The 15045-nt window shown below is 37.9% G+C and overlaps 2 protein-coding genes across 3 annotated transcripts in view; both read left to right on the top strand.

The window, feature by feature from the left end:
- Positions 1-672: 672 nt before the first annotated feature.
- fabp4b (fatty acid binding protein 4b) lies at positions 673-1839 on the top strand (the record flags this gene model as incomplete). Its single annotated transcript, XM_081388147.1, has 4 exons — positions 673-745; positions 924-1099; positions 1287-1388; positions 1786-1839. 4 exons carry the CDS (start codon positions 673-675, stop codon positions 1837-1839), a joined length of 405 nt encoding a protein of 134 aa, XP_081244273.1.
- A 6296-nt stretch (positions 1840-8135) lies between these two features.
- Positions 8136-15045, top strand: part of ankib1b (ankyrin repeat and IBR domain containing 1b) — a 37181-nt gene continuing 30271 nt past the window's right edge. For both annotated transcript variants that reach the window (XM_081389183.1, XM_081389182.1), the window contains exon 1: positions 8136-8316. The gene's annotated coding sequence lies outside the window, so the exon portion shown is untranslated. The remainder of the gene's footprint in view (positions 8317-15045) is intronic.

Genomic DNA, 15045 nt, shown 5'->3' with positions numbered 1-15045 from the left:
CCCTGAGAGAATAAAAACAGAAACCCATGATGGCCCATCTGTGTGACTATAATGCTCTTTAATATCAGGACTATAATCCTGCTACCTATTCTTTGTTGCAGAATTGCTTTAGCCTATTATTAATCATCACCAGTAGATGTCACCGTTTCCTTTCTGCACTAAACTTGAACAGTGAGATTTATTAACCTATTTATGGACTTGTGCCAATTTTGAACTGTTATGCTCATCAAGAACAAAGCTTCAGTTTTGCTCTTGATGTGCAGTCTGTGATATCTAAACTGCATCAGGTCAGTCCATATGGTAATTCATCTTGTTTAAAGAAGTTGTCAAGTTAAATGTCTTATTATTATTATTATTAGCATGATCAACATGCCCACTTTATTTATTCTACAAAAGTAAACGATTTTTTTTTTTTTTTTATGGCTTGACTTTTGACCTTGTATTTAAATACAGATCTATCAAGCCCTCCCCTTTTAAAATCTGTTATCCAATCAAATTCTCAAATATCACAGCAATGCTACTGATTGGTCAGCGGGTGGTTACTCTTATCCCTGCACTCTTTAAATCTCCCTCTGGTCTGCGCTTTTGCAACACTGACTTTATAGCCTATACATATATTAAAGAGTAAAACGTCTTGTCTTGTAATTATCCTGTTTTTTCTTTGTTGTAACAATGGTTGAGCAATTCGTTGGTAAATGGAAAATGACTTCAAGTGACAATTTTGATGAATACATGAAGGCTGTAGGTAAGACAGAAATCGACTAATATTATTGTAAATACACAATAATAACTATGTTTGTAGCATACTATGTTTTGTTTTCATGCACTTAATATGTCAGAATGGAACTTTTTGTCCAGTTGTAGGCCTACAGTCATGCACCTGTTGTAATACATAATGTAATTTTTTGTTTTGCTGGTTGCAGGTGCTGGTTTTGCCTCTCGGCAAATGGCTAACCTAGCAAAACCCAGTCTGACGATTGCTTTGGATGACCAGGGGTTCATCTCTATGAAAGCTGTCACTACTTTCAAGACCCTGGAAATTAAATTCAAATTAGATGAAGAATTTGAGGAGACGACAGCAGATGACAGAAAAGTGAAGGCAAGGGCATTGAAACAAACAAATGAATAAATGTGTGTTATAAAAAAAAAAAAAAAAAAAAAAAAAAAAAAAAAATATATATATATATATATATATATATATATATATATATATAAAATTATTATTATTATTTTTTAAGCATTATGTGTCCTTTTATTTTCATTCATTTCTTCATTCTCTCATTCAGACTATTATGAGCCTTGCAGATGGTAAACTTATCCAAACGCAGACCTGGGAGGGGAAGAGCACAATAATTGAAAGAGAGGTTCTGGACACCAAAATGATAGCGGTATGTGTACAAGTCAAATACTTTCTTTACCTATGAAAATATTTATAAAAATTATATTATAAAATAAAATATGAAATTTATATATATATATATATATATATATATATATATATATATATATATATATATATATATATATATATAAAATTCATATTTTATTTTATAATATTTTATTAGAAAACCATATGGTTTGATTAGGCTTTTAAGTGTTGCATCCATTGTTAATCTCTCTCTCTCTCTCTCTCTCTCTCTCTCTCTCTCTCTCTCTCTCTCTCTCTCTCTCTCTCTCTCTCTCTCTCTCTCTCTCTCTCTCTCTCTCTCTCTCTCTCTCTCTCTCTCTCTCTCTCTCTCTCTCTCTCTCTCTCTCTCTCTCTCTTTTTTCCACTTATCTGTACAGAAATGCACCATGGATGATGTGGTCGCTATCAGGACATATGAGAAAGATGCATGACCGGATCAAACTGTGTTTCAAGACAGATTAAAAACTTTGTTAGCTTTTACTGACTGACTCTTAATTTGATATGATATATAAATTGCTTTGTTGCAATAAAAACCTTTTTTTTGCTTTATAAACCTAATAAAATAATAAAAAAGATCAAATGTCTCTTTACTCATTATTGATTGGATATAAATGATTCTTGTTCCTATATAAGAACAAAATATATGAGCAAATAGGTAAAGAATTGGAAAATAATTACATGAAATTAGTTAAGTACACACACAGCATGACATAACACAATTAGAATTAAATAATCCTAATGTAGACACTTTCATTTGAATTTGGACACAGATAAAATGGTAATCAACATCTAAAAAAAAGTTGCTGCCTTAAATTGTTAAGTACAATCAAGTTGAATGTTTAAGTCATTTCAACTTAAATTACATTAAACTGACTTGGAAAAATGAGTTAAATCTTAAAAATGGCTTAACTTTTTGACGAGTTAAAGCAATGTAAAAACACATCTTGTAATAACTCATTGATCATATATTTTTTTACAGTGCAAGTTTACAAGGTCAGATCAAGTTCTGCTAGTTCAATGCTATTACACATTTCTCTCTTCAGTCTCTCCTTAGAGATTTCAAAGGCAGCCAATGCAACATTGCAGCTCTAGAATAAAAATGATATAAATTGCCATGAAACAGCTGCCACATTATGGGCCTGCATCATGCCCAATACTGTTTTCCATGCAAAATGATTCATATTTCCATTCATCTGTGGTGTAAAATTCAAACCGCAAATGACTGCTATGGCAAGATGCTTAACATCCAATCACATACGTAAAAAGATATCATCCGAGCACCATTCATCAGCACCTCCTATAGTGCCCAGTGAACATGTGATGTGTTAATCCTCAGCAGTCCAGTTCACAATAGTTTCCTGAGTCTAATAACCTCAATACCCCCAGGATTAGCATTACTTTAGCAGTTGGAGTGGCTGACCATGCACTCCTTGCAAACTTCTGCTTCTAAAATATTTATTCCTCTTCTGTGATCCTAATCTTACCGAGTATTATAATGCAATTTATATTAAAGCATGTGGTATGAAAGAGGATTTTGATTTACTTGTAAGGATTAATGTGCATTCATAGGGACCCAAGTTAGGGTATACTTTGACCAAAATATTTTAGGAGAGGCAACAAGTATTGTGCATTGATATGCTTTTAATTAGCTTGCTGGCAACCATTCTTTTTTTTTTTCATTTAATTGTCACGGTCTGTGTGTTTAATTTCGTTTTCATTGAGTTTTAGTTTACATTCGTCAGTTACCTGTTTCCTGTGTTTCCTTTGCCCCTAGTTTCCCGCCAGTCATCAGTTGTCATGGACACTCATTTGATCATCACACCTGTTTGTTATGTTGTCATTGGCCCTGTCCCAAATGACACCCTAAACACTCGCGGTCTTCCTACGAGTCCTCACTTTCATGATGTAATGCCGCTTTGACTGTCAGGAAGAAGTCTGCTGCGAAGCTCGCCTCAGTGCGGGCTCAATGAAAGTGCACGTTGAGAGCGCATATCGACCGCAAAGGGGGCAAACTTTCAAAAAAGTCCAGTACAAATGTTACTGCCGCTCATCAACGGCAGCTGTCACAGTTGCTAGGCGACAAGAACAGTCCTCCGTAGGCTAGAACGTCCCACTTAACAATGCTCAGTCCGACCTTCTTGGCCTTCAAAGGATCCAGCCTCTGAAGTCTGAGTCCTTTGAAGGATGCAGCCTCTGAATTGGGACACACTGTGTATTTAAGTTCCTCTTTGTGCTCCTTTCAGTTGTCTGGTATTGTTTGTGTGTTCACTCTTATTGAGTTCTACACGCTGGTCCATTGCTGTTTCTAGCCATTGGATTACCTGAGTTTACTTTGTTTCACTTTATTTCAATAAAAGGACTTATATTTGATCTCATCTGCCTCTCCTCTTTATCATCATACTTACTACACTGCAGAATACCAGACCTTAAAAGAAATAAAGCTGGATCTTGCCTCCATTAATTTTGCTCCAATGGGGAGCTCTAACAGACCCAACGGGGCCACGATTTTTACGTTTCAGGGAGGTAGAGACGTATGTGGATGAATTAGTCCGTGTCAGTAACCTCACCCATTGCAATGTCGTGAAGGGGTTTTGGATCGGACTGGACGATGAGATCCAGCTGTTGATGCTATGGGGAAACTCCTGCTGGACACTGGCCAAGTACATCAACTTTGCCCTCTAGGTAAATGGATCTTCTTTAACTGTGGGCTAGGTAGAAGAGGATCCCGCCCCCAGCGTCCAGCCCCACTCACCATCCATCACAGAGCCAGACCCAACGACCACACTCTCCGCAGATAAGGAGCCAGAGCACACCACAGACAGAGACCCATCATTACCCACCATGGACATCACTCCTGAGGCTAAGCCCGCCATGGAGACAGTGCCAGCTGCAGAGTCCGTCCCGAAAGACATGCCTGAGGTCCCGTCTAATCAGGTGTGTGAGCCAGCCATTACATCTGTGCCTGTGGGAGTTTTAGTGGAGCTGGATAAGGAAGAATGGCTCCACCTCGTCCCTCTGAGTACTCAGCTCCACCTCGGACTGTTGACGCTTCAGCTCCAAAGGACTCCTTCGTCCCACCAGCTCCGCACTGGTCAGTCGTCACTCCACCAATGCCAAGGACTTCCGGGTTGAATGCGCTCCATTCCTCAACCCCTACGGTATCCCTCAGGCTTCACTGGGGTCCTCACTCACACCGACATCGCCTTAAGGTACATAATAAATATACACTGGCTAACTTTTTGAGCAATGTTGTTGGGTAATGTTGCTGTCAACGGGCAACCAGGTGAGACACAGGGCCCAAGACCGATCTAAATTATCCAGATAGCAATTTGTTGCCCATTCTCAATGTAAAAGTGCCAAACCAACAATCGCTCGGCAACATTAGCCACGGTCGGGTCAGTGCGAGCCAGGGCTTTAAACGGGTCGTGCCGGGCTAAAAGCCTCGGGCCTGTAGCACCGAGCCCATAACCACGCTGCGTTTCCACTGTGGGGCCAGAAGCTCCACAGCGCTTCACTAAAACATGCCCGTAACACGCCTCTCTGGAACAACGTCACACAAACCCATCATTTCACCAACAAATGGAAGTTTTATCAGAAAACTAATCAGAAAGAAATCACTGTAAACAGCGAGATCGCAAAACGAACATGATAAAAGCGACCGTTTGCCGTTGTACAGTGGAAACGCGGCTAATGCCCAGCAACATTGCACAAAAAGTTGCCCTGTGTATCATCACCTTCATTCTTCCAGGCCCACTCAAGCAATGTTGTCGGGTCTTGAGGTCCATCGGACGTCGCCTGGGCCTCACTATCTTCCTGCGTCACCTCAGTCGATTGGCCTCAAATTACCATCTTGGCTCCTCCCTCCATCACCGCCGTTTCCTGGGGCAGTCTGAAATCTCGTCTACCGTCCGTACCTCCTTGGACCCTACCACCATCCACTCCTCCATGGGCCCTTCCACCGTCATCTCCTCCATGGCTTCTCCTGCTGTCTTCTCCGCCCTGGTTCCTCCCATCTGCCTTCTCCTGCTGTCTTCTCCGCCCTGGTTCCTCCCATCTGCCCCCTATGGGTTTTCAGAGCATCGCCGGTGCTTCATCCACCTCTAAAACCTCCTCCCTCTTTTCCCTCGATCTACCCATCACGGGAAATCACAGCTTCGTTGTTGGTTTTGTTTTACTTTATTTAAATAAAAGGACTTATATGTGATATTATCTTTATCATCAGACTTACTACATTACAATAATGTTCACAATTAAAAATTATTTTTATATTATTTTCATAATTAATTATTTGTATTATTAATATATACAATTAAGTGTTATTTTCATTAATTATTCTTCTCCTACATACAGTTATAACAATTATTATATATTATAGGTTAATTATATATTGTTTATTATTATTATAATTATTATTATTCTTTAACAACAGCAACAACAACCAAAAATTATGATATTAATAATAATCCTTCTAAAAAAAATCCCCAAATGCTGTATTTCTGTACGGCTTCAGGCAGTGTTATATCAAATGATGTAAGCTTTATAGGGTCATGAGACAGGTTTAACTCTGAGAGAGTGAAGCCTTGCATTTTCTCTCAATGGTCCATTGTTTTCGAGACTTTACTTATAAGGGACACCCTTTTAAGAATGCCCTTACAGCTTAAAATGTCATGGAATTTGATGATATTACCCTGCAGCAGGAGCGAACTGTTGGATTTGAATTAGCCTGTTAAGTAATTAAAGGGATAGTTCACCCAAAAATGAAAATTCTGTCATCATTTACTCTCCCTCAAGTTGTTCCAAACCTGTATGAATTTCTTTCTGCTGCTGAACGCAAAAGAATATATATGGGTAACCAAACAGTTGATGGGCCCCATTGACTTTTATAGTATGAAAAAAAGACAAAGAAAGGAGAAAAGTGGATACAAAAGATACAAAAAATACGAATTTAACAGAGATCACTGTGAACTCTTAGACAGAGTTTATATGCTACAGTTAAGCTATAACATCTGTCTTCAAAATATGAATCTTAAAATATGAATCTTTATTCAATATGGAATTTTACAAATGCAGTCTCGTCTTTGTCTGACATTTTAAACAGTTGTTACATTTATATTTGGTTATTTATAGCTAAAAATACTTATTATAGTTATTTATAACTATAATATTTATTACTAAATACTTATATTTAGTTCATTTGTGCAACTTGAAGCGTGTTTGCAACGTTAAGTAGGCTATTAGGAGCAACATTTTATTACAACACTGCCACCTGGTGTTCAATATTATATCACGTTTCTTGTTATCGTGTTCAATAACTAATCGAGCTTCCCACTTCCCAGTACTAGTGATGTCAGTATTCTTCAGTATTTTGTAAATTCCAAAATGTAAAATGTATGCTATTGGGGGTGAATGCCTTAAAAACATTTTCTATTTAAAAGACATTGACATGTATCAAAAATAGTTCATAGAGAAATTTGCCAACTTTTAAGCATATTTGTAATCATCACCTACAAGGAGACAATATAAAAGTCTTGTTTTCATAATTAGCCTACCCATTCATTGCTAAGGGGACAATGAATAGAATCACTCCCCAAGCTTGTGAAAACAATATGATTGTATGTGAGACAATATGTTAAATGTAAGGTAACACTTTATTTTACAGTGTCATTGTTACACATGTTAGCATAATAACAGTAAATTATGCATAATTACATGCAACTTACCCTCAATCAAATCCTAATCCCTAACCCCATAAGTACATGCAGTTTCTTAATATTACCAGTACTTAAATATATAATTACAGCGTAATAAGGACACCTTTAAATAAAGTGTAACCAAATGCAATAACTGGTAATCAGATTCCAAAAAAATGGGCTTGTAATTAGACTATATTCTGTTTTAAAATGCTCCTAATCAGATACAGTTAGCCTACTTTTTTTATGGATTACATGATTACGTATTTACAGAATGACAGAATTATTCATAAACTATTGATTCTACCCCCCCCCCCCCACACACACACACACAGTAATCCCATTCAAATGTGATAAAAGTAATATAAAAGTAATCAACACGAAGTACATTACCTGAAACATGTCTAATAGATTATGCTACAATTTTCTTAATGTAATTTGTAATCAGTAACGGACTGCAATTTTAACACAGTAAATACACATCTCAGCATGGATGTCATTATAAATAGAAATTGTAACTATATACCATGGAACTGGGATGAGGGATTACATTTGTTCCAATTTAAAATATGATAAATTAATTCAATAACACCAGGGAAACTGGCAAAAGTTCGATCTGTGCTGCAGTGCTGCTGCACTCTGCTGGAAGTCAATGTATTAATCTAATTTATTAATTTTTAAAATATACAAAGCAAAAGCAAAGTTGTTTATTTAACGATTATTTTCTTTTAGAAATACTTGCATTACCACTTCTAAAATAGAATAGTTAGCCTACCAAAATTATCGTCATTACATTTAAACTGGGTTAATTTAGCAGTCATAAAATATAGCCTAATTTACGGGTGTCAGAAAAATAAATGATTACAACAGATTAAAATTTGTGTAATCGTATTTTATTTACAACATCGTATTTTTTAATCTAAGATTAATAAACTTAATTTCGCTTTGCAGTAACGAAAAATCGCGCTTAAAAATAAGACCACCCTTCCTTTCGGTACTTTAGTATGGGAGCGCAACTGGTGGGACTTTTAATTTGAAATACAGAATTTCAGTGAAGGCATCGGCGTGATTGACGGAGGCTTCACGGCGGCCGAGGAGGACTCGTTCACAACAAAGGCGAGAGGCAGATTTTTATTTGGTCAAGAGTTTCACCAGACAACCGCTAAATCATTCGGAGTCAGAAATAGAAAAAACGGCCGCTATCGTCGTGCTAATTTGGTAAGTAGGTTATTTAGACTGTATTGATCTCCATCGGGGAGATGACTTGTTTATAACGACATGCAGTATTATTAATACGTGTATGTGTCATATGGTTATAAGTTATGCTTATTATAAACAATCTGCATCTCTCTCTTCGATGTAACATTTTGGTTGACAAGTTGCCAAGCTAGCACAGTAATCATGACTGATCTGTACATAAGCGAGCAGCTCATGTATTGATTTTATAAAAAGAAGTAAAAGATGCGCTTTTGTGCGCAATAAGGAACGTGCAGGAAAAAATAAAACCGTCCAGCTATTAAAACAGTCGCTGAAAACACGCCCCGGTGACTATTTTCGTCAGTGTAAATAATGTTTTGCAATACATGAGAGCATAGTCGAGTGTTGATTTCCTCGTGATTCGAGTGTGTATCTATGTAATGTGTATGTAAATTGCAGAGGCTGTAAACACGTCGCCCAGCCCCTTCTAGGAAATCGACGTTTGGCTATAAACAGCGCAAATAATCTGGAGCAGCAAGAACACACACACACACACACACACACACACACACACACACACACACACACACACCAGCTGACTTCCTGCATGCCGAGCATTTCACTCTCCAACTGGAGAAATTAAACGTTAACTTATCTTAATACCCTTACAGAAGTTACTATGGTGGCCATAGTGTCCGCTCCAAAATGCCATAGTTACTACATTTGTTGTTGCTACTGATGACGAGCCATAAAAGATTTAATGAGGTCTGCTTCAGATCGTGTTTTACATTCTCTCTGTCTCTTAAAGGTGCAGTCAGGAATTTTTGCTAATTAAACATTTGCACACAAAGGTAGCATTTTTGAGAAATTTCACATAAATGATGTACATCCACATAAAACGAAGGCTTCAGATAAATCAGGCTTCTAGAAAAAGCTGTTTTGTTCTACATGGAGTGGGTCGCCCACTTGTGGGTGCTGCCATGCTGACACCACATGACTAGCATTATTGTAATGTAGAGGCATGCATTTTCTGTAAGCTGCTTTGAAACGATATGTATTGTGAAAAGTGCTATGCAAATAAATGTTAGAGTTATGCAATTGAGATGCATATAATAATTAAAAGTTTACTTAATATAGGCCTAATGTTTACATAACAGACATATAAAAGCACAAAAGTTATTGAAAGTCCATTATATGGATGCGTTTAGAATGTGATGGAGAAAAACATACATACAAATGAACAAAACAAGAAACCAACAAGCACTGCTGGTACGAAACAGCTGCAGCTGCTAAACAAAAACTTATTTTTGTGAAATATTTTCAAATTGCCATAGTATTATCGGGAGTAACAACTGTTTTATGGTGGAAACTATGGGTAGCATGGTAATATATCTTTTTGTAAGGGAAGATATGACAAGCGCATTACAATTCAGGTTACATTTTATTGTAAGGTGTCCGTGTTACATTGTAAGTTTACATTTAAGTACTGAGTATTAATAATTAACTACATGTAGGCCTACTTACTGGGGTTAGGATTGGGATTTGATTTAGGGTTAGTTGCATGGCTGGACTGGCCATTGGGCATACCGGGCATTTTCCCGGTGGGCCGACGTGCTTTTTGGGCCGATACATCTCATACTCATACATACTTTTTATTATTATTATTTTATTTTTTTAACGGCCCCAAAAATTTGTACATCGGCGGCCCATTCGTTTTGTTTTGTTTTGTTTTGCTTAATTGGCGGCGCTGGGTTTGTGCCGGTGTAATGCATTGGTCAAAACAAGTCAGTGTTAGTTTTTTTTTTTCTGACAGACTAGCCCATGAAACACGTAGATCAGCGGCCCATTGGCTCTTTTCTTGATTGACACTGGGCTGGCCCAATCACAACTTTAAACGAGTGAGCGAGCGTGCTAGCCTGGCTCCGCCCTCCTACGTACTTCCGCTCAATTTCATTTTACTTCAGTACTACGTCTGGGACTGCTGTATATTCTTAGGTTTCCAGAAATCAATTTTTTGTAGGACCAATCAGCGAACAGAGGGAGTGGCTGAGAACGATGACGTAGATGTAGTGCGTCAGTTGGAGTTGGAGTAATGGCAGCGGAGAAAGATGTGAGAAAAGCTATTCGGTCCGTTGTTGCAAAACTGCCGAATATACAGAAGTTAAAGTCGGAGCAAGAACAATGTTTGCTAAGTTTTGTTGGTGGCCATGATGTTGTGGCCCTCCTCCCCACGGGGTTCGGGAAAAGTTTGATTTTCCAGCTCACTCAGCACTAGAAGTGCCAGAATTCCATAACTACTAGAACTGCCGCAAGCGGTCATTTTGATCGCTATTCAAAACTCTATATCTTTAATGATAAATCCCCAATTGAGAGATTAATGCATTTATTGTATTAGGATGTCTTTTAAAAACAAAACACCAAACTGTACATTTAAACAAGTTTAATTATAATTTATAAATAAATAATATTCGTAGATGCCCTGAACAAAATGACGAAGAGTATAGCCTATGTTTTCATGTTTCCACTGTTCGATCGCGCCCGCGCCCGCGCCCGCCGACACACACACACACACACACACACACACACACACCATTTTCCAGCATTTCAGCCTGTTCATTATAGCCATGATAAAATATAATAATAAAATAGTCAACCTAACATATAAAAATTCCACTGCTCTGTTTCTCAGTACTAGTAGGCTACAATTCGTACCTTTTTATGCGTGTGAAGAGGATGATTTTTTCCGTCGATATTGGAACGTGAGTGAAGTTCAAAGCCTATGATAAAGAATAGTTTAGCATCCAAATACATCACAAATGTTGAAACATTTTGATTCTAATTAGAGAGTTACGTGAGCCCAACACCGCTTACTTTCACTTTCGCTTATAAAGCATTTCATTTTGGCTTTAGTTATTTTTTCATTCTTGTTCTGTTCTGAATATCATTACATTTAAATGATTTGTTGTTGAATATGTTTAGTGTATTTTTTTACCACATTTTATTGTTGCGTATATTGGTATAATAATACCGCGAAATTCAGTGCGGTCAATATGACCGTTTATGGCCGAAATAGGTAAATATGTTCTTTTTTTTTTTTTTTTTTTTGTCTTATGTGTAATTTACATCGGTAATTTATATGAAAAACATTTTAAATGAAAATACAGACACTTTTAGGAAAAGTCAGGTACCAGCAGGATTGTATTTATTTTTTCAACATTGCAGATATAAAATTCAAAACGGTCAAAATGACTGCCATGGCAGTTCTAGTGGTGAATGAGTTAGCTAAGGCGAACGATAGGGATGCAAAGCCGATAGGTGTTGTCGTCTCCCCTCTTGTTGCACTAATGGAGGACCAAGTGAAGGAGGCAGAAAAGTTGTTTCCGTATCGCGCAGTAGCTTGGTGATCACTGTACAGCTTTTGCGGCAGATCCGAAACGACCGCAGCGGCGTATTGTTAATGATTAGACCCAGCTTCGACAGTTGGCTGAATACATCACTGTCCTTAGTGTCAAATATACATTTAGAATTTGTAAATGTTTCCGGCCGGTTTCGGCGCATGACATACGTCACGACCACACGGTAGCGATTGGCTATGGCAGATCCTGAGTGACTCTGGGCAGATCCAATAGTTTTGAACTTTAACAGAGAACCCGCCTACAAGGAAGTAAACGTTTCTCAATGGAGAGATTCCAGACTCTCTGTACAAATGAAATGTACGAGAGTCTGGTAGAACCAGGCTACGAGCGTGCAGCAGTGTCAGTGTGTATCTATCAAAATAATCAGCGAGATGGAGAAGAAACGCAAGGAATGTGCAGAGAAAAAGCGTGAAACAATAGAACCAGGCCCTTAAAGCAGACACTGTAAACTGTGTCAAAATATATGTTTTCTGACCTTCATCAGCTCCAGCGGCAGATGAGGATAGTGAGGAGGATCAGGAGAGAGATGAGAAAGTGTAGAGCCTGTGGTAAGCAGAACTACTTTCAAAACACTTAGGCCATGTCATGAGTGTAGGAACCCATAACCCAGTTACAGATTATTTCCAAATCTGCATAGTTGACGATTACCGCAATTCACTAGAAATTTAATGAGAGGCGTTTGTAAACCATGTTTTCCGCCAAAATAAAAGCTTGATGCAGTTTGCGTCAAAATAAAAGATCATGTGCTTACCTCTTTCAAGTATAGAAATTGGTACAACACTAATTATGAAAGTTTCCTTTATTTTTTAGTGCATTTGTTTTACAAAATATGGCTATTACTGTCATTGGATTAATATTATAACTATTATTATGTAGTAGGTGTAATGTAAATAGACACTGTAACTAAAAGAGGTTTGAATTTTTCTTTGTTTAATTTGCACACTGAATATGGGTTGGAGCTTTTAATTTTGAACCCTCAAAGTGCACCAGATTGATGAATTTAAAATTAAAATGCAAAAAACATTCTCATGCCCCCGAACCCCCCTAGAAGGACTGAGGTCCCACCACCAGTTTTAACAAAAATCCTGTAAGAAACACTTGTATTGCTATGCCAATGCAGCTTATAGCTTGTTTCAGGATTCATCACTGTGTAGTATAGTTCAACTGTATTAATAAATGTCAAATTTTTACTTATTTCATCTGTTAACTCTCACTTGTTCCTATACTCACTCATTACCTGGCATTAGTGGTTTTAATGAATAGGAGTTGGTATGCATATAATTAAGGGCGTGCAAAGATGGGTGGTGTTTATGATCATATAGTGGGCCGGTCTGGGCCAAAATGCCCGGGCCGATTTTTTGTCCCAGTCCAGCCCTGGTTAGTTGTTTGTAATTATGCATGATTTATAGTTATTACTACAGTACATGTAGCGTGTGTAACAATGACACGGTAAAATAAAGTGTTACCCAGTTCCCTGCAGATATGGGGCACTTTGATATAAAAATAATAAAATGATGTGTGTGTTAAGCCATCATAACCGAGTGGCTTTCTGGTATATTTTGCCTTGGAGAAGCTTAGAGAGATTGTTCATTAAAAAATGAGAATTATGTACTCACCCTCATGCTGTAACAAAACTCCATGACTTTCTTTTTTTCTGTGGAATTTAAAATAAGATATTTGGAGAAATGTCTTTGTGTTTTTCCCCCCAGATACAATGGAAGTCAATGGGAATCAAAACAATTTGGTTACCGACATTCTTCAAAATATCTTTTGCATTTCACAGAAGAAAGAAATTGACATGAGGCTGAGTAAATAATGGCAGAATTAAATTTTTTGCATGCACTATCCCTTTAATGTTGTGACTGAGACCCCTCTTTAAAATATAGTTCACTCTTATAGCTCTATAAAAGCCAACTCAAGACCACCCAAAGAGGTTAGCCATGAAACTAGGCCAGTCGAGTTTTTACCCATGAGGTTGCCTGTCTGTGGTGAAATTGAGTCTGTTATTGCAAATGGCCTGATTTATTTTTTCGGCTGTTGAGATACTACACCCATAATGTCAGTGTAAATATGAATACAACTGACACCTCAGGTGTCCATGTTGACAGATGGCATTTTTGGGGGCATAACTTTTGCCCTGCTGAATCCTGCCCCTCGACAGAACCTGCTCGCAGTAGGCCGACAGCAGTTGGCGGAGTGAGCCGGAAGCCCCTAGTGTTCCTGGAGGAAGTCTGTTTCTTTCCTCACAAGCTCCTACAGAGAATGAGTCAGTGTTGTTGAGACAATTAGCCGTCTGCCTCTGATCCAAGACCTGTTTTAATTTCTCTCTCTGGATGGTTGACAAGGATTTGTGTAGAAGATGCGCTGGTTTTAGGTCAGTTCTCAGTGGCGTCTATGCTCTTGCAGGTCTTCTAAAGGGCACACATGTGAAGTGGGACACGTTTAGCATCTGTTTCTGTCAGGCCTCTTCTGTAGTTAAACACATTAGTTTGTTTTGTAAGTGCTTTTTGGTTATGGTGGCGACTCGGGAGTCAGTTCACTCCTAATAACACTTCAGGCCTGTTCCTGCAGGTTTTGACTAAACGTGGTTGTAAATGTCATACATTTAATAGATTTTCAAATAGGATTTATTTTCTATTTGGCTAGTTTCGCAAATAGCATGCTCTGTGGTGGAGTTAAATGTTTCCGATATTTGCTATGACCATGTGGACACTGATGTTAAATTCAGTTGTCAGTTCGCCTTTTAATGCTTAATCCTATTCTGTAAGCACATAATTCAACTACATTCTACAACCGAATTGACTCCCAAAAATTCAGGTAGTAACAACTGCATTTACAAAAATTCTACGCAGTGTGTACGGAGCCGAACTGAACAACTAGGCTATTTGTTAATGATGTATTTAAACACCCATCATCAGAGATCTTTCTCTCTTCTGTATGCATGGTGCAAGAAAACCACTGGGAAAGAGGCTTGACTCATTCGTGTTGACAGATCTTGTTGGAAATGACACCAAACAAGAAAAATCCCATAATAAACTGAAATAAATCCAAATGCTTTAGATTGAAAATAAGACCAAATATTTGTCCCTCACCTTTCTGATATAATAACTTCATAAACCTGATTGTTTTATGTGCCAAGCCCTAAAATGCTTATGTTAAGTGGACATGGCAACACTTCAAGTGAATGCTTCACGAAGCAGCCTTCCGAGCATAAACAAAACACAACGCTTGATGTTTGTTGACAGTGGTTTAGTCAAAATCGTAGGAAAATAACGAGAATTTTGGTCGCTGTAATATTACTTTGGTCAAAAATAGTGGATAACAAACGTCAGAA

The sequence above is a fragment of the Scardinius erythrophthalmus genome, assembly GCF_964197995.2.
Source record: "Scardinius erythrophthalmus genome assembly, chromosome: 16".
NCBI lineage: Eukaryota > Metazoa > Chordata > Actinopteri > Cypriniformes > Leuciscidae > Scardinius > Scardinius erythrophthalmus.
The sequence above is the reverse complement of the archived record's forward strand: the minus strand, read 5'-3'. Positions and strand labels throughout refer to the sequence as shown.